The sequence below is a fragment of the Uloborus diversus genome, chromosome 9 (assembly GCF_026930045.1).
Source record: "Uloborus diversus isolate 005 chromosome 9, Udiv.v.3.1, whole genome shotgun sequence".
NCBI classification, from domain to species: Eukaryota; Metazoa; Arthropoda; class Arachnida; order Araneae; family Uloboridae; genus Uloborus; species Uloborus diversus.
The window spans coordinates 36,640,356-36,666,173 of NC_072739.1; the positions used below are offsets into that span (position 1 = coordinate 36,640,356).

The following is a 25,818-nucleotide window of genomic DNA, read 5'->3' on the forward strand; positions in this document are numbered from 1 at the left end:
AGTACTAATGGAGATTTTTACAGTAGACTAATTATGATCGATAGGGTCTGGTGGGGTAAAGTGGTCATAAAATCGTAGGTTTTCAACTTAAGTGGATATTAAATAAAACAAATTCTTTAAACAATTAAATTTTTTCTGTTGTTATTTTACATTGCATTATTAAAGAACACAATACATAGAATTTCAGGGGAAAAAATATTGATTTAAGTAGTTTTATAACAGTTTCATTTCCCTATGTATTTATGACCACTTTACCCCATGGGGTGGGGGAAAGTGGTCATAGCATGGGGTAAAGTGGTCATAGTTAAAAATAGATGCAAAACCGTTAAAAATAACCGTAATATTTGTATATTTCGGTTATTTTTATAGTTACAAGTATATGCACGAGTATATGCGGGTATACATAAGAATGTATACGTGATTACCTACAGTATACGTGTCTGCAAGAGTATATACGCGTATAAACGAATATCATATGCGTGTATGCACTTGTATCTCGAGTATATACATGCATACCTGAGTATATGCGTGTGTAGTAGACATATATACGCATATATAGGTATACATACATACATACATATACGGGTATACACGAGTTATTTCGAGGATACATCCAGTGCGTGTTTGTACATGCCTACTCACGTACATACATATGGAAGCAATGAGTATACACGTATGTTTACGTGTAAACACGATTATGTACCAGTATAGACGTATATACGTACATTTACGTGTATATCAGTACATGTATGCATACACGAGTATATCTCCTAATACACATGTGTGCTTACAGAGTGAATCCAAGCTCTGGGGCAAAGATCAAAGGGGTGTGAGAAGGGAGAATACGAAGCAAGGAATCGTAATGAATTTATGGTCGCTGACGCGCTACATGCACACTAAGCCAGAAACTGATGGATGCAAAACAGGTCACAAATTTGTTACACAAAGATGATTTTACCTGACCAGCTGGTGGCGTGATGGTTAGGCGCTGGCCTTGTACGTCTGTGGAATCGGGTTCTGACCTGGGGATGCGGTCGGTGGATTTTCGAGATGCAGAAACTCATCAGCGCTCATGTCGTATGATTATGTGGCATGTAAAAGATCTCTATGGTATTCGTTTTGATTAGAATTTCTTAGGCAAAATCAAATTCCTACTGCAATTTCGCATCAAAGAGAGCCCAGATGCCTCCCCCTGGTGGAAACTGGGGCGTCAAAAAAAACTGTGTCATACATCAGCGCCTTAATGCTGAGACATGAAAGACTGATGCATTGTAGGGGAGCGCACTAGGTCTGGTTATGGCCCAGACCCCTCTTCAGGTAGGACTCTTATACAGCCCCATTGGAGAAAAAAAGATGATTTTAACCAACATTTTAGTTTTTAAGAATTATTTAGAGCAGATGGTAAAGTTACGGCCTGTAGTAGCTCTAATACACGCATCGCAACAAAGGCACAGCGACTGTTGAAAGTTTTTCAAAAGTCCCATTATTGCAACAGAGAGTGCTTTGTGATTAAGACGCATGTATTACAGCAGCCGGCCACAAATTTCATCAATCACTTTAACACTTTCTTAAGACTTAAAATGTTATGTAAAATTGTCTTTGTGTAATAAATTTGTGACCTGTTTTGCATCCTTTAGGTTCTGATTTTGCGTGCATGTAGCGCGTCAGCGTTGTGTTTGTGAATATATGTTTCTTATGATTCTTGCTTCTTCTACTCCCCTCTTACATCTTTTAAGAATTTGCCCAAGAGTTTAAACTCACCTTATATACATGTATATCATGTGCTTGTGTGTAAGTGTCTGCTCGAGTTTCGAGTACGTACGCGTATATACGTGTCTACCTGAGTATATAAGTGTTCGTATATGTACGAGTATAAGCGGGTATATACGTGTATCGATAGTCGAATATATATCTTTATAAACAAAAAATACTCGCAGTTACCCATATACTACGCGTTTATTGGTGCATTTATGTTAATACGTATATATATGTGCCTACACGAGTATATGAGTATGCATACGCATATACTCGTATATTTAACCCTGTTTACTGTAAAAACAATACATATTAAGTGAAATTAATATTTCTTTTATGTCTGCCTCATACTTAAAGTTTAAGTGACGTTAAAAGGACAATATTCGTTAAGCCTAATATTATGACCACTTTACCCCATCTTACTTAAATTGTTCTAAAAAATTAACCAAAATAGATTCAGCTAACTGCTAATGAGTAAGAGTTTTTGAGACATGTAGGAAGCTTCCTGTGCAGTCAATCTGTTCATAATTCTAACAAACAAAATTTTCCAAGAAAGTTAAAAGAGGTGTTTAGATTTTGAAATTTTTCATATTCACACAAAATATTTTATTTTACCAAATAAAGTTTTGCAAGTTGTGAAATTTTGTATTCAAAATGTAGTTTTTAACTGCCGTATCGTAAAATAAAATTTTCACATTCATTCGAACATTTATTTCCAAATTATAGCCATTTATTTGACGTATGACCACTTTACCCCATTGACCACTTTCCCCCACCAGACCCTATAATGTAAGCACTTGTATTGGATTGGCAGTGAAGAAAATTTTAAGGTCATGTAGAATTTTAAAAATCAAGAGTTTGTAAGGAAGTAATAGCAAAATTCAGGAGTTTTAAGGGCCCTTATTTTTTTTCTTAAAAAGCAGGAGTTTATAAGGAGTCTGTAAGGAGTGTATGTATCCTGATTCCCCACAAAGAGCTAGAGCGAAAAATTTTTAACGACTTGCAAAAGACGATTAAACCGGCTTTTATTTATAAACACTAAATTAATCCATGCTTTCTTTATGCATGTTGTTCATGCATATCGTAATAAGTACACATTAAACTTCAACTTACTATACATTTTTCTATCACTTGAAAGAAGTATTTTTCTAATCTATGGAACCTAACCCTGATTTTAACGCTACTAAGTCTTAATTTACTTTTGTTTAAACGGCATTTCCCTGGAACGTAACCCCCAAAGTAAAATGCGGGCCCACTGTATTTTATGCCTCTTATTCAAAGGTTCGGTAAAAGGAGCAGACACTAAAAAACTAACTTAGAATTTGAATAATAGGCCTCTTTCTTTTCTTTTCTTCAAACTTAATTTTAGATTACCACAAAGTGTACAGATTCAGAATTTCGTATTTTGGTGATAGGAATTCTGGTGTTCCACAGTATTACAATGTTAAATCACAATTTTGTTCAGAACTGTTAACATGTTTACAAGGAACCCTTTACTAATACAAAAGATGTAAGCTCATGGATGAAAAGGCATCTTTCAAAAGCGGAGGTTTCAGGAATTATAAGATGCTATGGTAACCGAAGTGTTTCCTTTAAATCTCAAACGGGGCAGAGTGCTTACTTTTAAAAAGGCACTCTTTCAGTTAATAAGACATTTTCTCAAAAGAATTTTGTAGTAAAAAAGTACAAATTTTAAAGTATAATGTTACCACTTTTTTCACTGGACAAGGATAACAAAAGAGTTATATTTGAAAGCCATGCTTGCGATCATTTTTACTTTTTTAGTAAGAAGATTTGCTTTTGTAATCAAATGCTAACAAAGTTTGAAGGGCAAGGAGAGCACTGAGAAATGCAAAAAAAAAATGTAAGAAACACGAAACATTGCAGTTCACTGCAAATTTGTGTGAGTTAACTTTAATATTTTTTTTTCAATGATAAACTACTTCTGAAATGTCTAAATCGTAATTTTAAAATTGTTTGCATAGAAACTGTAGAACTAAAATTCATTTTCATTAATCACTATCAGTTGATTAATCAGAGATAAGACTATAGAATCCTTACCCGTCAGAACCATTCCAGCAGCATTCAAACTTGTCGAAAATACAGTCATTTTCATACAAACTACATAACTTTGATCTTAGATATTCATGCACATGGAAGCACTCTATAGGTTTAGTATCCATGTTGAGGTCCCAAACTTTAACAGATAAATAGTCTCTAGAAATTATATAACGTCCATTGTTACTAAATTTTACATCCGATATACTTGAGATAATTTCCGAAAAGAAACTCCTATTTGTTGGGTCTTCTGGCTCTTCAAACACTAAAAAAAAGAAAGAAAAATCAATATAAATTCTACACATTAGATCAGGGATTCTCAACCTTTTAGGCTCTGTAACACCCCTTCCCCCTTAAGTTCTGATTCAAACACTAAAAAAAAGAAAGAAAAATCAATATAAAATCTATATAATAGATCAGGGATTATGAACCTTTCAGGATCTGTAACACCACACCCTAACTTCTGATGTAAGGTCGTGCACCCCCCCCCCCCCTTCCATAAGCGATCAATTCAAGTAGTAGAACATGAGAATTTGAAACAAATTAAGATAGCCCCTGCTTAGGTTTCCGCCAACTACAGGATCTAGAGGAAGTTGGTATGTACAGGGTATATCTGCTACATTTAGAGTTCTGAAATCCATGACTTCTGTTTAACTTTCCTTTACTCACAGGATGCATTTTTTTTCCACAAACATAAATTTTTTGAAAAAATATCTAAATTTGTACTTTATGAACATAAAATTGCAACAAAGCCTTGCATGTAGATTCCTAAAAATTAAAATAAAAGTAAAATATAACAAGCTGAGCTACTATTACTATTATTAAACAGGGGGGCGACAGGAAGTGTGAAAAAAAGTTCCCCGACTTTTCCCTGATTAAGTTCACCAAATTTCCCTGATTTACGTTACCAATGATAATGGTTTTCTTTCTTTGATCTACTTGAAATCCATTGTATGTTTGTATAAAATGCAGTTTTTTAAACTTCTTAAGTTTTGTAAAGTTGTTGAACTAAAGATATATTTTAAAAAGATGCTACTTTTTTAATAAAATGGTTTTAAAAAAAACATATCAAGTCAATTTGGGGGGGGGGGGACCTACAAAACAGTATATTAAATTTTTCTACGTGGAAAGATTATAGAAAATTTAAAAAAATACTTTACTTCCAGAAATCACTTAGCATAGGAATTTTAAGAAACTATTAAAATTACTCTTAAAAACATATGTTTATTTTTGAGAGAACTAAAAAGGTATTTAAAATTATTTTGAACAAAGTTTTCAAACAGTATAATAATCGTTGCAAGAATGACAAATAATAGTGAAAGAATAGAAGTAATGTAGTTATTCTTATATAAGTAATTGACATATTTATGCAAAGCAGATGAAACCATTTGACATTCATTCATAGGGAGCTTTTCTCTAATCAAGAACATAGGTTTTAATGAATGAATACAGCATTTTATCAATTTAAAAAAAAAAAGATATTTACTTAAGTACACAAGTTTACTCTATTTCAAATGATTTCAGTATGTAACAAAAAAAATCTTAGATTGTTTTTGTAACAAACAACTTTCAAATGCAAGAAAGAAAAAAAGAAAAGAAAAAAAAGCAATTAGTTAATTTCAAAATGCATAAAAGAAGAATACAACTTGGTTATAAAATTAAAGAATCACTTAAGTCTGAAGAAAAGAAAACCTTTATAATCGGTGGTGACAACAAATAGTATAACGGCAAAAAACAAAGTAAAAACGCGAAGAAGTAATAAATTTTAAGCTTTTATAGTATTAATTCAAAAACCAAAGATTTCTTCTTGAAATCGTGATTACAGTAAGTACGCTATTTACTTCGAGACAATGGAATAAAGGCAACGGAGCTAAGGCATTAATGAAGGCTTCCTGTTTGCCTGTATGGTTGTTTATTTTACGCAGCATTGAAAGTGTAAAAGGAAATTTCAAGATAGGTAAAATAAACAACCTAACAGGCACAGAAGCAATCTTAGGAAGTTCATCCTGTGGTTAATAAGTAAGATTCAATACTTTGACGTTGAGGAAAAAAGATGAACAAATATGCGGCAGTGTATAATCGCACCTCATTAATTTTACTTTTTTTTGAACAGATAATTGGTGGAAAATGTGTAGGGAATTAGAGTACTTAATTTTGTAAAGCAAAAAAAAAAAAAAAAAAAAAACATTTTTTTTCTTCAGAAAATCAATTTTCCCTGATTTTTTGTTATTTTTTCAAAATTCCCTGACTTTTCCCTGATTAATAAAGTTCCCTGACTTTTCCCTGATCTCCCTGATCTGTCACCACCCTGTTAAAAGACCATTCATGCTACAACGGCTAGTGATATGCATGAAATGATTAAATATTTACATTTAATATTTTGCTACCAAGGACATACATTTATAAATCTATAGCATTTAACAATGATACAGGTTTCCAAAAAATCATTTGAACATTTTCAATGGGTAAGAATTTACATACAAATAAACTTATTACTTTTTTTCTGAAAAATCTGACATGATATGCAATAATCCACTGTAAAACTACTGGTGAACAGCAAATTGTTTTGCTGGTTTTAGTTTTTTTTTCTTTAACTTTTGAATTTTTTTAAATATATATTTTAGTTTAAAAACAAATAAAGAATGCAACATTTATCTCTTTCAAAAGCTAACGCTTTTCTAAAAAAAACCTCATCTACCAATAACAAATCACTAAAATTATGTTCAATATCTAAATAAATAAATAATGAGAAAAAAAACATTTAATTAACTTACCTGATACAATCACCTAAGTCTTAGGATAGACAACTATATTGAAAAAGTGCCCGAATTTGTGTAAATTACAACGTTTTTCAACTTATTTAAAGTTTTACCAATGAATTTTCCCCGATTTCTATATTCTATCGCTGACCTATAAATCCTTAATTTTTATCACCAATGTTATTTTCAATCTTTAGTTTAAGACACTGGTGAAATGATATTTTTTGCGAGTCTCTTGAATTAGTTCGGATGCAAATGTAATTACTATCTTTGAATGAGCACAGCAAAATTAAAAGCATAGAATGTTTAACTCCTCTACTACACAATGAGGGCTAAAAATAAAGCTAAAAACAAAATTATTAATGCCCAAGCAGTAGAAACACTCAGTAAAAACAAGCGAGCTTTATATAGTGGACAAAATCCAGCTTCACTGAATTAGCCGCTTATGGAATCAAAACTCTATTATAAAACAAACGTGATTCAAAAACGTGGCATCCACTGTAGAAGTGGAAGAATGCGTAAGAAATCAGAACTGATGTTTAAAAGTGTAAGATACGGACAAGTTGCACAAATTTTACACCTGATCTGTAAAATTCTGTAAGTATATATGCTCTAGAATATAAAAAACATAACAAATTGTCAGTTTCTATGATTTTGGAGCATTTTTTGTTGAAACCCATGACTTTCCATGACCATTTTCAATCATGGCTGAAATCCATGCATGTCTGTAACTTTCCAGGTGTGTGGATATTTTGTTTGCTCAGTAGTGGTGAACTTACTGCTACTGTTTGCCAATCACAAGTTTTTGAGTGAAAATACCTTCCATGAACATTATTTTGATTCCACATATGTTAAAGACGGAAAGTTTTGTGGAAGAAAACTGGATTGAGAAACTCAAAAGAAAAAAAAAGGAATTGACACCTTTTTTTAATATTATTTAATAAAAAAACTCATACCTCCTCAGGAAATTGTTCTACCACCCTCCCAGGGGAGCACGCCCCCCCAGGTTGAAAACTCCTGCAATACATGATTGCCAATAAAGTACCTAAGAAAATGCCTGCAATGGGATTACAATTAGTTGGAGGCTTTAAGCTGAGACGGAAGATACAATCCAACAATTATTTATACTTCACTCCAAACCACGTTATGAGCTTGAACATCAAATACTTATGTAACATCAAATACTTATTAACTTTCACACAATTTTGTAAACTTAAAACATTTTATGTATTTATTTGCTTTAGGTTAATGAAAAAAACACATTTAGAGTGCTGCTGTATTTAACTAGGAGCAGTTCAAAAATGTACAAATTCATAAAAAAAAATTAGAGGCACAGTTCAACGCTTTCCAGAACTTGTTTACGGTGTGAAAAAAATTTTACAGCTTAAAATTAAAACAATTGACACAAAAAAATTCCATTACATTTTCAACTGAAATGAAATCTATATTTTAATAATGATCAAGTGATTGTTTTCAATTGTAGTCAAGTCTCAATAGCTCGAAGCTCCATTGACTAGATCCTTAAGAGTTCTTGTAATTTCCCCTTCCAGCCTTCACGAATAATCAATGAATATATTGTTCTTTAGATATAATGAATGATAAGATTATAGCAATTATAGTTCAGGATAAAGTTGTTTAATATTACACAGAAAAATATATTTATAGAGAATGAATTTTAGTAAGGAACTCACTTAGAAAGTAGAAATCGTTTTGTCCTGCTTACATTTGCTTTGTTTCACATTTTCAGAATTTTTCAGGTACTTTCGTCAAATATTTCCCCGAGCCTGATGCCAGGAAAAAGGGAACATTTTCAATTTTGGCCAAAATTTCAAGTTTCTCAAAAGGTAGAGAAATGTGACTCAATGAAATTTTAGGTAGTTAACCAAGCAAAAAATGGTACCTACTGTTTCCCTTTTCCCTGGTTACTCATTCTATCTACAGTAAACTAATTTATTTTATTTTTTTTCATAATAGAAAAAGTCTATGAAACTTACATTTGGCATGCTGGTCACAAAGTGCAGCTGCTCTCATATCACAAAGACGAATAGTTCCTTTACTACTACTATACACAAAAACATTACATTGAGAAGGATGAAACTCAGCTGCTGTAATAACTTCAGTAAGTTCCTCCATATTTGTAGGTTTAATATCAACAATATCTAAATGTATTGTTAAGGATTATGAAACAGTAAGAAGAAACTGAAGCTAGACATAAGTAAAAACAGTAACAGTTAGCGATACAACATGATAAGTGGTTACCAGGATCTCCTTTTCTCAACGCATAAAAAGCTCTGCTTTTTGGATGAAAAGACATCAGACATCCATATAGTTATGCATATTGAGTCAGATGATTTAACAGGTTAAGAAGTAAAATATTTATATTTGCATTTCGCACAGAAACACTAAGGAACCAGTTTGTAAAAATATGCAGCATGCACATGTTTTAAGATTAAAAAATATTTAGCGAAAGGTTTTAATAATATTTAGGTATCACAAAATTGGCTTTTATTAATATTTTAAATCACATTTCCCAAAATAAGTACAGTATAACCCCAATTTGGCGATTGTCAAGGTACTGAAAAAAGTTATCTTTAAATCAAGGATATCATTAAATTAAGGAGCATAGACATTGAAATTTAATGTAGTCAAATCCGGCCGGTGACAGTGAAATGAATCATTGAATTGAGAAAATCATTAAATCTGGTGCTGTTAAATCTAACTTATACTGTATGTGGGCATATGAATACAATCTGCTTCCAGGAGGGTGGAAATAACTAACTCTAATGACCAACAGTCAGTGGGTCAATCCATGGTACTACTAATTACAATATATGTTCTCTTTAACTGAATCAAATGTCCTTATTTGTCGATGAGATTTCTGAATACATGCCAGACTTTTTTTTTTTACAATTTCTTTTTCACTAAATACTTTCCAAACTTGAATTTTCATTTTGTTTGACTTCATTGTGATCGCAGATTAACGTCCACTCATTTCATTTTTTTTTTTCACTAAAACTGGGATCATTTTTACCCCCTGTATGTCTTTTGCAATTTGGACAGTACATGAATATTTTAACATGAAATGTTTCTACACAAAAGTAGCTGTTAGAATGTAATCACAAAATATAAGATGATCAAAAACAGTATACAAAAGAAATATTAACTTAAACTGATATTAATTCTTGGAAAGCCCTTAATAAACTGAATCACAAGATTGAAATTTTACTTCATTATTTTTTCATCACATAAACTACATGCAATAAAAGTTACTATATGAGATTATAAACGTGTATTGTAATAAACTGTATCAAGAGATGGAAATAAACAATTTCTTTCTTTGTTCTTCAATACTCAAAATAAATGCAAAACAAATTATATGAATTCAATATTATATACTTTGCATATAATATTGAACTCAAACACTATTACTTTCAGATTTTCATGCCTACTCATTTAATTAATAATAAGCTTTCTTTACTGAATTGATTATACTTTAAGTTCATTAAAAAATACATTTTATAACCACTGTGGCTCAATTTTAACTACAGATATAAGACTACTACAACCAACTGTTGAAATTAATGAAAATGAATAAGTAAAAAAACCCCTTAGGATAATTTTGGTCAATTCAAAAAGAGTAAAAACAGGAAAATAAAAAAATAACTGATAACTTTCTACCCAAAAGGGGAAAAAACCCCAAGATGGAGTGCTATGAAATCTGCATCTTTCAGCAGAATACAGAGACATATAGACCTACCCTGGAAGGAAAACTTATAACACCAGACTGAAGGGACCGAAAAAAAAATTTCATATTAAAAGAAATTCTAGTTAAGTTTTCCATTGAAGGTACAGTATACTCTCTAGACCACTGTATCACTTCCTGTTAAACTGTTTTTTCATGTTAACCAGTTTCGTGTAAAACGTATTTCACTGTTTTTTATACAGTCGAACTCACTAAATGAAATAACTTACTTTCCACGAAAAAGTATTCTAATAAGCAGGATATTCCATAAAACAGGATTAAAGTAATAGACATCAATGGTTTGTTACATTGAAAATGTATTACACTGAGCGGGATATTAGTTTATCTGATATTCTAATAAGCGGACTTAACTGTATCTAGTATATATATTATTTTTAAATACATTTTTTGCTACATAAAGAATCCCCAGTCAATTTTTATTAAGTATAGTAAAGCATCATTTATAAGTCTCTCAATTATACATCTTCAGCAGTTAAATGTTGTTTTCAAAAAGTCCCGGTTTAATTCCTATTCATTATAATGCATAAGTGCATTGTTTGTACATCGCGAAATATCATTTACATGTTGTTTTTCAAAAGGGGTTAAATTTCTCAGGAATGGACAAAGCAAGACTATCTACCTTTATGCAATAAACTGTATCAATAAACTCAAAGCTTATTTTATTTCCCAAAATACAAGTGAAAAAATATTTCCTGAGCTCGGTTCAGTTTATAATGCAATAATCAATGGAATGTTTAAAGAAGGTAAAGGATCTTTTTAGCTTAATTCTGCATGTACATATATCCTTGCCTCAAAGCAACAATAGGATAACTTACTGTTATAGCTCAGATTAGAATCTCAATGAAGCACTGTATCTACGATATGTAACAGTTTAATATAATTAGATTAATATTGGACATATATATTAGAAATAAGAACTCAGGGTGTACAATAAAGGTATGGTTTATTTCACTTACATAACTATTTTGCTTAACATTCAAATAATTTTTGCTACTTCATAAAAAAAAAACTTAAAATTAATATTGGAATAAAGTTGCATTCTTCGGTTTACTACAGCAAAAATAAAAGTAATGCTAAGATTATTAGTTGCTTTCATTTGTACCTCGTTTCACTCCAGCCCCTAGAAGAACACATAAATATTGCCTTACAGTAACGCTTAGAGAAACTTTATAGATAAAACAAACGATGAAATTAAAATTCATTTCAAAATTAAAATTCAAAAAAGAAACTATTGAAATATTTCCACTTTGAAGCCAAAAGGATACTAAAACTTTGGTCTGTGATTTCTAAGTGCCATAAATTTATACGCAAGTCATCAGCAGAGAGATAAGTTTCCTGATCACTATTTACTGAAATGGAATTTATATGATACGTATGAGCATTTGCAAAAATTCTCCTAGGGCTAGCTTCTACCATTAATTCCATAGGCCTAACAACTGGAACTCGCAAACTAGTTACTGAAAGTGGATCTTTCATGTGACCAGTATCATCTTTAAGGTTATAACCATCAATCCGCTTATCTCGTTCTGACACTTTCCATAACTTAATTGTCTTATCTGAAAAGAAATTAAGTTTGTTAGTATAAAGAAATTCGAAAACAAAAATGAAGATCAGAATAAAACAGAAAAAAAATCATTTTTTAACACATAAGTCTAACATTGTAAGGTTTTTATGGGGAATCTGCTGCATACTAAGTTTTGACAACCAATGACTTTTCTTAATTTCCTATTACTTCTGCTTTTAACTCTCCATGACTCATAGAATGCAATTTTTTCAACAAAAAACTTTTTTCACAATATAATTGTCTAAATTAGTGCTTTGAGAAAACCAAAGTGGAAACCATATAAGTTATGCTTTCCTTATGTCTCTGAAAAGTTTGAATTAAAGCAACCTTTGTAGAAAAAAAAGCATGAGATTTAACAATAGGTATATAGATATCTCATAAGTCACATATTTCACTTTAAATGCATTATCTATTATGATTTTAAATATCTTGAGTGTGCTGCCGCGGGTAACTAAAGGGCAGTCACTGCAAATTCTTCATTTTTGAATTTTTTTGCATTTTTGTCATCTATTGTAAGTTAGTTTCATTGCACAAGCTTGCTTGTTTGGCTTCGCTGAAAAAAAGGCACGAAAAAAATCTAATTTCAACATTTCCTTATTGTTAATTTTGAATCCAACTCCCATTTCTTCAAATGTCTTGAAAACTCATTTCTGCAGATACTGCCGTTTACCTGCCCACTGCAGTATGGAGTTGAGTATGAAGTGAGATATAAGCTATTTGGTAAGTTATAAAAATGTAACACACTCTAAATGAAAAATTGAATAATTAAGAGTGAATTTAGCTGAAATTCAATACATTCTCCACCAAAAATTAAATTACAGTTAACTCCTGATTATCCAAAGAACAGAGTGGAACTGTAATCGCAGATATGCAAATTCCTTGGATCATCTGTAAAATAGGTAAAAGATACTGGGAGATTCCATAATAATGTGTATGACATTTTTACACTATTTTTTCTTTTTAAAGTAATTTTCCATTAGCTCACTATCGAAAATCAAGCATTAGTAAAAAATATTTTATTTTACTCTTATAAAACAATTACATGCACAACATAATCACTTATTGTTTTATAATTAATTATTAATTTTATAAAACTTGTAACATATATGACAACTGAAATCTTGAATCGTCACACATTAAAAGTTTTATTAAATTAATAATAATTACCTACTAATTATTAGAGATGCACAAAATATTCGGTATTCTGCATATTTGGCAATCAAAATTGAATATTTGGTTTGGCCAAATACAGTAATATTCAGCAATCCAATAGTAAACAGATTTTACAACTGGTAAAAAATGTATTATTTATGCAATGAAAGTTTAGTTACATAGCATAAAAAGAATTCAAATTGTTACTTACTAATACTGTCACATTCAAACTAATTTTAATGTTAAAGAAAGCACTCAGATGCTAAATTATCAGGTGTTATTATCATTTGTTCTATTACTAAGGAGACTAAAATAGCAACCCTTTAATAATAAACCCTTGAATAAATGTAATGATATTTTAAGCAACTTGTGTTTGGGAATTATAAATGCAACATTCTAAAATAACATGTTACTGTTACTATGATTATCAGTTATCAAATCATAGGTCAAGAGATAAATAAATCATCAAGTTGTGTAGAATTTAAAACATAAACCAAATTAGCCATTTACTACAGTAATTTGCTTTTACCTTAGGAAAGATTTATTTTTTAATCATTTAGAGTAATAATTATATTAACATTAATTTAGAAATTAAAAGGAAAAGCATTTTCATTACACAAAAACACAAAGGAGGTGAATATTTTATATTGGCACAAAATAAAGATACAATCATAACAATTACTAAGGTTTAATCAAGTACTTGGTATTCGGCAAAATATAGTATTCAGTGCATCTCTAACAATTATATTGTGCATGTAATTGCTTTATATGAGTATGTAAAATAAGGTAATATTAACCTATGCTTGATTTTTTGATGCTGAGCAAATGAAAAAGAACATTGAAGAGAAAAATAGTGTACAATTTTTTTTACAGTAGAATCACCCTACTACTTTATGCAATGGCAAAAAAAAAAAAATCAATATACTCACATACATTAAAACCAGTGATCAATCAGATTTTTTTTTTCTTTTGTAGAGAAATACAACTACAAACACTTTACTACCAAATGTACCTTACTACAACTGCTTTTTTAAAAAAGTAACGAACGATACCTACTGGAATTTAGGGTTACAATTTCAACTATAAAATATCCCCACTTAACTGTTTTACGATTTTAGGACAGTGAATAAACAAAAAAGTGGTCAGCTATTTTGTACCTCACAGTTAAAAGGACATAAGTCCAAAAATTGCGATTTTCTGTTTATTAGTGTATTGTACGTAGAAGCCTATTCCCGCATTGAGCCAAGTGAAAGTAATTCTTAAGAAAAAATCTTTTTCAATTTTTTTACCACGGTTAAAAGAGAGCGAGTCCCATCCTTTGCATTGGCCAGAAAAAAAAATTTCCCTTCTCCCGTAAAATTATCCTAGTGTGACTTACGTTCTTCTGCCACTGAAGCACAGACTTAAAGCTATCTACTGGAGTTTAGGGTTAAACTACTGGAGTTAGGGTTAAAATTTCAATTATCAAAATATCACCAAACAGACAACTGCTTCGTTAAAATGCAGAAGAGTAGAAGTAATTTTCACCCCTCATACCTTGACGGCCAACTTTCTAGTACTGTAACAAAAATGTTATGAAGAGCAAAGCCAATTGAATAATACGACAAATCAAATTATTTACTTAGATAAGTAACTAACTTCCAACTATAAGAACAAAAACAAAATTCAATAGAAAAATCCTAAAAAATCAAACTACCCTGACAATGCAATGATCAATGTACCTGAATATAGAAAAAAAACGCAATCTAAAAGGAGTTCGCTAACCACAACAGTAACACAATTGCATAGCTATGGACACTATCGGCCAGCCATCAGTCGAGTTAACTTACTGCGCCATCTATTAGGAACTCATAGAACTAAACGATTAATTTGCAATTACAAATTTTTTGGGAACGAGGTTGAACAGGATAAAAACTTATCCTTTGTCTGTCTCCTAGTTCTAAGCTACCTCCCCACCAATTTTCAGCCAAATCGGTTCAGCCGTTCTTGAATTATAAATAGTGTAACTAACATGACTTTCTTTAATATATATAGATTAAGGCAACTATCCTATTAGCAAAACAAAAAAAAATCCGACAAGATTTGTTAACCAAAATGATGAGTCTTTATTGCTAGATACCAAATTCAAAACTAGAAGTACTGAATAAAAAACTTACCATTCGTAGACAGAAGGAAATGAGCAGGATTTTTTCGTTTTAACCACCTAATTTTGTTGATTTTTTCCTCTATTTCCAAACTTTTTCAGATAGTCAAATTCTGGTTCATGGCTTTGAAAAGTACTATATACATTATATTCACCTCGTTTTGGTATAGATAATTTGGACTGAAAGAAAAGAAAAGTTACTTTTGGTACACAAAGCAATAACACAGCTGTTTTTAAAAACATCAAAATAACAAAATCAACAATCCTATCACTTAAAAAAAAAAACAATTTATTAATTATCACTTAGGATAAAAGAAAAAAAAACACCAGTTGATGTTTTAAGAGCATTGCGAGATCTCAATGCAATATCATGCCCAACAGAAGTCATTTTTGATATTTTCAAAAATCAGTTATCTACTTTTGCAGGAAATTAAATACGCAATATACCAACAGCTTCTGCCTTCAGCTTGTTAAAAAAAATTAGAGTTATATTTGAAATATTTGCAGGATGCAACAGGATTGAAACTTCCAAACAAAGTAAGTTTTCGTGAAGCTTATGTTTGATTTTTGTATCAATTTCAAGCTTCCCTCCCCCCCCCCCCCCTCCATTCAATTCTTTCTTAAAGCTTTAGCAGGGTTGCCACCAAAGTTCAAGAATGAAATTCCCTGACATTTCCAGGTTTTCCAGGCGCTTCTAGAAAAAATTCCAGGTTAATGAATGCCAACTTACGTTATTAAATAAACAATGCAACATATTTTTTAATATAAATAAACCTACTTTATGAACCAAATAATGCTTAAAAATTATCAATAATTGTAATCTATATTTGAGTTAGGTTAAGACAAACAAAAACTTAATTACATTGATTACAAAGGGACTGAAATCTCAAAACACACTAATCAATTTTCGGCAAAGCCACAGTTTCAATGTTGGTATGTTTCCAAAAAATGTTTTAACCTCTAAAAGCAAAAATTTGAGACTTTAAATTTTTATAAACATTATTCACAGCATGAAAAAAAAAAGCAGAATGAAGGCCCTTAAAATACTAATAAGGCCAAAGATGCATTGCAGAAAATACTAGTAATTTCTAATGTTTTTTTTTAGAAGCAAAGTAAAATCTAATGACAAAAATCAGAAATTTATTATTTTCGTATAGATATTTCTTTTCTTTCTTTTTTTTTGTAACCTTTTTACATTCAGTCCTCTAAAATGAGCTTGCATTTCTTTTCTCTCGCCTATACTATCAGGAAAATCTACATACCTGAAACGCAACATTTACCCTACATCAGCATTTTCGATCAAGAAATAGGGAATGAATTCCCTGACATTTCCAGAAATTTCAATAATATATGATTTTCCATGACATTTCCCTGACCATTTTAGGAGATTTTCCTTTTCCTTGACAATTTCAGGTTTTCCATGTTTTCCAGGTGTGTGGCAACCCTGTTTGGTAGTTCATTTCTGCATTGATTCACTTGGAAGATCTATAAAGGCAACTTGCTGCTGATATCAGTAGAAAAGAAAGTGAAATCTGAAGATATAATAGTTATGATTAATACAATAATTGATGTTTGTGATGAGGGAGAGGACTCTAATATCATTTACTCACATAGTAAAATACCAAAAGCCACTGTAGTTAACTGATGACACCAGTCTCCAAAATTTTTGCTTAAAAATAAAACATTAAACGAAAGTTTTAAAATTTAGAAAATTTATTGACAGCAATAACATTTTTTCTTTTTTTAATAGCGAGGAATAAATTGTTAAGTAGCAGAATGGGAGATTTGGCTAAAAGCGGAAGTCTTTTGTCCAAATCCGGAGAGCAAATAATTCTTTAAATGTGTAAGTACTTCAAATCTGCATGAGTGAAACATTCAGTATCAATAATTTTGTTTGCTGTCAACTTCTAATATCTAAGTATTAAAAGCTTTTATAATCTGATCAGGACAGACAGGCCAGCCCACATGGCAGCGGTGCCCCCTCCCCCAAAAAAATTAGAAAAACACCACCCAAAACATCCCCCCTCCCAAATTTCAATGCTGCAGTCTGCACCATGCCCCCCCCCCTTTAGGTGGGCCCCACTGCACAATTATAAATGACATTGAAGTCTTGATGGTTAAAAAGATAGAAGTGTATGGGAAAGTTAGCAGGGGAAGGTCAGTTTTCTGCCTAAATACTTTCGAATAAAATAGATTTTTTTGTTTTACCGCCCACAGAAAACAGTTCAGCCCTCCGGATTATCGGTTGAAGAACATCTCTAAGGATATGTATATGCAGAATAAAAAATTAGGAGTTTGTATGGAGATAATAGTGAAATTCAGGAGTTTTAAGGGTCCTTATTTGTTTATCCTTAAAAGAGAAGTTTGTAAGGATCATACAAATCCTGTTAGATTCACCAACTACTTTCTTTTAGCATACAAATCAATTTCAATAATTTTCTCTTTTCCTGATTTCCCCTTGTCTTTCTTTAAGTAACATATTTTTGAACTTTTAGAAGTTCAAGAAGTAAATTATCAGAATTCAATTAAAAATTGAAAATAATGATACAAACATATTTCATTTTGAAGACAAATGAGAGCAAAGTGCTTATTTTAAATTCGCTTCTCTTTAAAACAAGTAACAATACTAATAAGTTAGCAATGATGCAAATTAAATATGTAAAATATTAAAATAAGATATTTAATAGACAAGTTTACAATAGCATAGGAAAAAATAACTCAAACTTTTGAAAATGATTGAAAAATTTACAGGATGCAATGGGATTGAAATGGCATGCATTTTTGATGAAGCAGATGTTCGATGTTGGTATGTTTCCAAAAATACGGAGTAGAAATTAAGACAATTCAATTCAAACAATAGAGATCTCCATTAAAAGTTCAAGAAAATTAAGTTTTCAAATAGATAAATTTTGACAGACCAAATAAGTTCCATCCAGAAATAGACTTTCTAGTATCTGATCAATATTCTCAAAATTAGCTAAATCGCAAATTAATTCAAACATATTTTTTTAATACTTTAATCTGATATCTAGAAATAAAATATGTCTTGCTCATCTAAAGAATTAGATGCAAGAAAAAAATAGATGAATGAACAAATAAAATAGCAGCACCTTTTTAAACAAGCAGCTAATACATTTTTTCCATTAAAAAATCTGTAACAGCTTTCAAAAAGAGAGAGAGTAAAAAAAGAAAATTAATAAGTTCCATTAAAATAAATACATCATACCAAAAAAAAAATTGTTTTTCCCTGTTGCCAAAAAATTATTTTACAAATGATTAATGTACTTCCAAAAAGAAATAAAAACAATGTGAACTTAAAAAAATAATTTACATTGTGGAAAAAAAAATGTCTGCACATATCTTTATGTAGAAACATAAATGACTCTGAATTTCTGTGCCAAAAACCGAATACATAAATTAAAACTTCAGAGTGAAAATGAAAACAAATCATATTAACAATAATTATTTCATAGTAAAAAATATGGCTGCGGAGTCGTAGCCGGATTTAATCTCATTTGGGATAAAAAAGTCAGATTCGGGAGTCGAAGGTTTTTAATTCAAAGACTCGGAGTTGGAATCTGTCATTTTCCCTTAAAGTTTGACTCTGTGGAGTCGGACTAATTTTGTGACTCAGGAGTTTGAGTCAAATTTCAAAGAGTTTTTTCTCCATGTATAAATTTTGTCCTAAGTTACGAAGTCAGAGAAGAAGTCGGAATCCGACTAATTTTCGGACACAGGAATCGGAGTGAAATGCTTCAAAATTTTCAGAGTTGGAGTCAGGAATTGATCATCAAGAGCTATTTCCAACAAAATTTATTTCAAGTATATCTGCCTGAGTTCGGAGTCTGTATGTCTCCGTAGGCACTAATGTTAAGAGATTTGGACTGTTCAAAATTGGTCAAATCAAAAAGTTATTTTCTAAGCATGTTCTTCATTAACAGCTTTTCCTACAAAGTTTGTTCGCAGCCAATTCGCCATTAAGTTCAGGATTTATATTTGCTTTGAATTTCTTCGTAGGCGCTAATGAGAAAATTTAACAAAAAATTGTTCAAATCAAAAAAAATGTGGGAATAAGGTGTCCTCGCCGAGAGCTTTCGAAGAAAAAAAAATTGTTCAAATCGGACTATTCACTCAAAAGACAGACATTTGGTACCGATGTGATATACCCCCCCCCCCCCCCCCATTTGGCGACATCCGATTTTTTGCACAAAATTGAAATATTTTTCTCGCCAATGAGGCGATAAGTTTTTAAGCATGGCATCCTTGGTGAAACTAACCTGCGGTTGGCAACGCGAAGGCAAACTTGTTCGAACTTGTTTACTTGGGTTCTTGGTTTTACGCAGGAGAGATACGTGTTGTTTTGTGCAATATACCTTACAGGAATGCTTATTTTGTGTTAGTTTAGATTCAGTAGTTGTGTTTTGAAGTAAAAACATTAGAAAATGCCAGTTTCTTCAAACTTGAAGGTTAATTAAAAGTTAACTCCAACGTGGTGTGTATCTGTAACGCGCCATTGTCAGATGATGTTTTGTTTTGGACTGAGTGTGAGGATTTATACCATAAAAAGGTAAGTTCTTTATTTTAGAATTCACATAAAAATTCTCACTTCGGAAATTCTTTGTTTTTTACAAATCCTTGAGGGGTTCTTGTAGCTTTTAACTTTATTTTTACTGTATGTTAATTAATTTTACAAAAATAGTTCGGTTATTTTGTTCTAAAAGTTAATTCTTATCGATGCCACGAATTATTTAGACATTAACGTGCCTCCTTTAGGTACTGAATTTTATGTTAACAATTGAAAGTTCTTTCGGTTGTACTCTTAAAAATGCTGAATTTTATTAATAAATCTGCACAATAATGGTGCATATTTCACACTTAAAACTGTGTCATTATTGTACACTGAACGGAAGGAGCCACCCTTGGGTGTACATACACATGAATATGCATAATATACATAAATATACATAATTGTGACCATACTCCAACTGTAATGTATATTAACAGTCGGAGGGATAACGGACCAAGCGGAGCGAGGTCCTGGCGAGCCAGAGGTCTCATAGTACTTTCGTAATGAGACTGAGGCAGGGCCGGCGAGCCGAGGTCTCATTACGAAAGTACTATGAGACCGAGGGCTCGTATCCCAGAGAAATGATGAAAAAACAATTAATGCATTAATTTCGACTTGTAATTAATACAATAATTTATTTCATTGTATTTTAATATGTTTACAAAAAACCCCGGCCCTGTACATTTTTGAAGCATATATTCGTGATGTTTTTTGTTGTGCTTTTATGTTGTTTTTATATATATTGTGTTCTGAAGTGCTTTGATCATGTTTTTTTATCTGATTTTTTCCTGTCGGCGCTAAAAAAGCATCGCTAAGAACGATGTATGACATGTGTCGTCATACATCGTTTTCTTGGCGACGCTTTCTTGGCGCCAACAGGAAAAAGTCGCCAAGGGTGGGGTATATCACATCAGTTCCAGACATTTTCCTTACCTCAATACCATACTTTCCAATTGTTAATTTTTCAATACTTATTTGATTATTTTCGACCTTTTTTTTTGTTTTTCGCAATGTTTTTAAGATGCATTAAGCCTTCTTTCATGCTCTTTTCTTCTTTTTCCGACTTTTACTGGGAAAGTAGGCTAAAAATGAAGTAATTACCAAGCAGAACTCATATTTAATTTACTAAAAATAATTTATGCATTCAAAAAAACTAATTCATTTTAATATAGTTAATATTTCATTTTCACATTCATTCTAAAAATGGAAGATCAATAAAAAAAAAAACATTTTAGTAAGGAAAGTGAGGGAGATTTAAAAACAATTAAACTCCTTCAATCAACAGAATTTGACATGGATTTCAAGGTGCGTGAAGAGAAATCTTGCAAAATGCGAATTTTGATTAATGACATGATCAGCGAGGAGGGAAGATTAGTTTCAGCTTTTATCATCTTGTACAGTAAAATACCACAATGAACAATCCCAAAGCAATAAGTTTTATGGCAAAAATTTTACTGATGCATCAAAACATCATATTTATTTTTTTTAAAAATGGAAATTTTTTTGAGTCTAGAGAAATGAGCTGAAAAAGGAGCCAAAATTGAAAGAGTTGGTAACAACTCGAGATATTGCATGTTAAGCTCCTCAACTACAGAAAGAAAAAAAAAAGACTTATCTTTTTTTTAACGATGAAAATCACAAGAAAATATTTTCAAAGGTTTAAAAGCAATTGCAAAATACCATGATGGAACATACCAGTGGATCCCGTTGAAAAATAACAACTCTTCCACCTTTATCACCAGTGGCCAGAAGATTTCCGTCATGATTAAATTCCACACAGGATATGATATCCGCTAAAGAATAAATGCGAGAGAAATACTAAGAAAAACAGATGTAAGGATTCATTTTAAAACACATGTTTAACGATAATTTAAACTTAAGTTCTGAAATAAAAAAAACATTTAAAGTGTGAAAATATAAAAAAATCTTCATTCTAATTTTATAAGCTCCAGATTGGAATGGGCAAGAATGAACAATTTCAGACCATTGAAGGGCTAGCACAAATAAATTGTTAGAGCTGTGACTTGTAGTTCTACACTAAACTCTTGATTGTAAAAACAATACGCTCTAGATCTTTCTGAGCCAAGATTTATGCAATATTTTTTCTTTTGAGCAATAAAAGTAAAACTAAGTTGATCAACATTTAATAATTATAATTATTTTAAATATTTTTTATGACCAGACTTAGATAAAATGAAAAGTTTTCTCTGAACACAAATCCTTACTGGAAAATTTTCTGTTAATATTTTGCCTAACTCACACTTGCAGGGGTCTGGCCAGAGGATATTTGGTTCCGTTAACGGACCCTTCACAAAAATCCGATCAACCAAAACGGACCCTTCACAAAATTCTGATAAGCAAGAACGAATTGTTCACAAATTGTTTATTGAAGGAGCAAATCTGAAAGCAAAATAACACATATTTCTGTGTATAAAACCGATATTTTTTGAAACCTTTTTTAAAGTTAAAATAGACCTTTATGGAACCATATCCAAAATCTGCTAATTTTGCAAATAAAGAGAAATCGGCACTCGTATGATGCTCCTGCAAGCGATACATAATTGCTACTGCCAAATAAATATAATACTTGTTTTGTAGTACGTTACCCGCCCTAAAGCCAGGGTTAAGGCAGAAATACTTAAAATACACCGCCAGCTCAGTTTTTCCATCCGAGGACTGCAGTTTCGTGCTTTTTAGCACTCATCAGCCCGGAATAGGAATCACATGAGCTGGAGGCGAAAAATCTCTTAAGGGAGCCAAACAAACTGGTAGCTAATGCAGAATTAGCTAACCAGGTGAGCGACCGAAGCAATGGTGGGGTTTAACTCAAAGATTGATGGCAAAGCTAAGGTATTTTGTAGTAAGTTACTGCCCTAAAGCCAGGGTTAAGGCAGAAATACTTAAAATACACCGCCAACTCAGTTTTCCCATCCGAGGTTGGTAAGCAACTCCCCCTCCCTCCTCACCGCTCATGATTTAATAAACAATAATAATAGTAATATATATGTATATCAGTGAAATGAACTTAGAACTGCAGAGGGAAAGAAAGGGTGGAAAAAAATATGAGCGCTTCAGACAGGGTTACCAACTTCAAAATTATTGCCACTTAACGTCTGGCGTTAAACCTTTATAATGACTTGATTAGAAAATATTCTCATCATTTTGCCACCTTGTCAATATTTGCGTTTTTACGGGTGTGGTGGGATGTTTGACTTATTTTGGGAGAAAATTATATGGGTTTGATTTTTCGATGCTAACAAGGATGATTAACTTTAAATAAACTCTTTTACTCTCCCCCCCCCCGCTAAATACTAGAAAAACACCCCTTAATGATATTCTAAACATAAAAGAGAAAAACACTCAACTTTTTGTTTAAATGATGCAGTTTGTGCCATCCCTAAATTCTAAAACTTTGTTTTAACGTTCTTTTTTCTTTGCGAAATTATTTGATTTTTCACAAAATTAATTCATTTTTGACAAAAGTATTTGATTTTTCACAAAAAACGGACCTTGTAAAAATTCCCGGACAGACCCCTGACTTGTGAATAAAGAATTAAATTTATATTCAAATATGAAAGAGGCCACAAAAAAAAAGGCACTTTGAATTTTTTTTTTTTACAATGACATATAGTTTGTCCTTATTTTTCACCAACTGAAGAAAACTGCCAAATCCATTTTTTGTTCACACATGTGCTTTAAAAGGCTTTTGGAGAAAGGTTTTAACAGAAATTAACTGGGATTTTTTTAAAAATTCCTTTAAATTAAAACTAATAAAAATTATGTTTTTCCATTTATTTATATTTTTATTAATGTTAGCAGTTTGAAAAAAATTTCTGCAGAGCCAAAAAGTTTATGCGAATACTGTTCGCGAGTTCGTCTATATTATGCAAAACCGTTTATGACCTTTTTTTTTGTAAACTAATAATATAAATATTCTGTTCATAAATTAGCTACTATTTGCTTGAAATGTAAAAATTCATTTAAGTTTCAAAATCAAATAGGTTTTGAAGCTAATTCTGGATTCATTTCCGGAAGTCACATTCAGGATGTCTCAGGGCTATTTAACAGTATTTTAACCAATTATAGAACTCCGCAACAGGACGCTTTTTTCGCCATAACTACTTACTTTACAGTTTGATTTGCATATAATTTTATTTTGACTCAAAATATGACAATGTGCTAATCAAACAGTAAGTTAAATAGTTATGGCAAAAAAGTGTCATGCTGCATACTCTACATTTGGGCAAAAAACTGTAAAATGGTCCCTCAACAAATATATGGCAGAAAAATCAATATACTAGTTCATGTATTTATGTTTTGGATTGATCATTTTCAAACTTTGTATTCAAAAAGCTTCAAAACTGGTATTTCTATATGCATGCGTAGAGGGGAAAAGATTTAGAATGAAGGCATTAACATAAAGTAGGCCGTGGATGTTTTTTTCTTGTGTAATTTGCATTGAGTATACCATATACACTCACGTATAAGTCGACCCCCCCACTTTGAGGAAGAAATTCAAGGAAAAATTGAAAAACCGCGCATTAGTCATGCCCTTACTTTCTGAAAATCGGTTTTGCCATTATTTTTGAATATAAACTTTAAAAAATGGAGGAAAATGAAATTCAATAAAAATTCTTATGTTAAAAAAATTAAGATTTTTATTCTTCTGCACAAAAAAGGTTCACTTTTGCTATCAGGATTTTTGTAAAGGGTTTGATTTTGCTGTTACGATATTTGTTGTTAGGGGAGGATGGGGTAAAATGGACCACGGGGTCAAATGGACCACCCCCCATTTCTTAATTTATTTATGTTTTTAAATGTTTCACATTTTTATACATAGATGGCAGCACTGAAGTGTTGAAAATAAGCTTACAACAGTGTGTTTAACTGACAATTTAGCCATTTTGTTCCAGAAAATTGATTTGTGGTAGTCAAAAGTAACTTTTTTCATTGAAACATTTTCTTTTTTCATCATTCAAGAATTGTGATTTGGAAGATATTACTTTGTGCAATAAAAAGGTAAGATTATATTTTAGTACATTTAATGTAATTAAAATAATTTAATATAAAATTTGTTACTTTTTTTTTGCATTTTTCATGAGAAATCCACATGGGGTAAAATGGACCACCAGGCACTGGGGTAAAATGGACCATGGTCCATTTTACCTCAGTTCTATATCCTATGTGTTTTTCTTGATAGTAGTATATATAGAATTAAGAATCAATAATTTATTTAATTTTTAATGAGTAATTTTAATTAATGATTCGTGTTACTACACTTCTGAAGTGCTAACTTTGCATTATACTTTCAAATTTTAAAATTAATCCTGAATACATAATTCAAAGGAAAATAAACAAACATTTTATTTGAGATTCTTTTTCAAATTTTGTAAACATTCTGTCAATTTTTAATCCTTTTACTTTAATTGGAGAATTATACGTTAATAAAAATATATATATATATATATATATATATGTACAAGTATAACAAACGATTATTCAATAGTTAATTTCAAATAATAATAGATTGTTAGTATCCATGGATTTTATAGATAAATTGAGATAAAAATAATTTTAGAAAGTTGAAATTGTCACATAAGAACAAGTCGCAGATTAATGTAGTATAATAAACTAAAGAAAAAAAAATGTACTAAATTATTTTCATATTACAATATTTTATATTTATAATTAATTTTATTTTTCATTGTTCATTCATGTCAGTCATACTTAAATTTAATTTTTATTTAAATTTTAGCCATGCCAAGAAATAAACCAAGGAAAACCAAAAGAGGAACTGTGTCACATGATGATATGAAGCAGGCAGTAAAAAGTGTTCTGGATGAAAAAAAATCCATTCGTTCGGTCTGCAAAGAGACAGGAATTTCAAAAACAACTCTTTTGCGTTACATACAAAAGTATAAGAATCATAAGTCAGAGGAATTAGATAGCAATAATGAGTCAACTATTAGTTTTGCTCCGAATTATACGCATAAGCTTATATTTTCAAAAGAAGAAGAAGATATGTTAGAAAAGTACATAATAGATGCTGCAAGAATT

At 31.0% G+C, this 25,818-nt stretch overlaps 2 protein-coding genes across 2 annotated transcripts in view; both read right to left on the reverse strand.

Moving 5' to 3' along the window:
* The window catches only part of LOC129230160 (serine/threonine-protein phosphatase 2A 55 kDa regulatory subunit B beta isoform-like), a 49,426-nt gene extending 46,194 nt beyond the window's left edge, over positions 1-3,232 (reverse strand). The window contains exon 1 of the mRNA XM_054864562.1: positions 3,224-3,232. Coding sequence (XP_054720537.1) covers positions 3,224-3,232 — 9 coding nt within the window. The remainder of the gene's footprint in view (positions 1-3,223) is intronic.
* Positions 3,233-3,812: 580 nt separating this feature from the next.
* LOC129229315 (protein phosphatase PP2A 55 kDa regulatory subunit-like) overlaps positions 3,813-25,818 on the reverse strand; it is a 30,035-nt gene continuing 8,029 nt past the window's right edge. Inside the window, 6 exon segments of the mRNA XM_054863601.1 lie at positions 3,813-4,078; positions 8,567-8,731; positions 11,601-11,891; positions 15,208-15,292; positions 15,294-15,374; positions 21,457-21,554. Of these exon segments, the coding sequence (XP_054719576.1) occupies positions 3,813-4,078; positions 8,567-8,731; positions 11,601-11,891; positions 15,208-15,292; positions 15,294-15,374; positions 21,457-21,554 (986 nt within the window).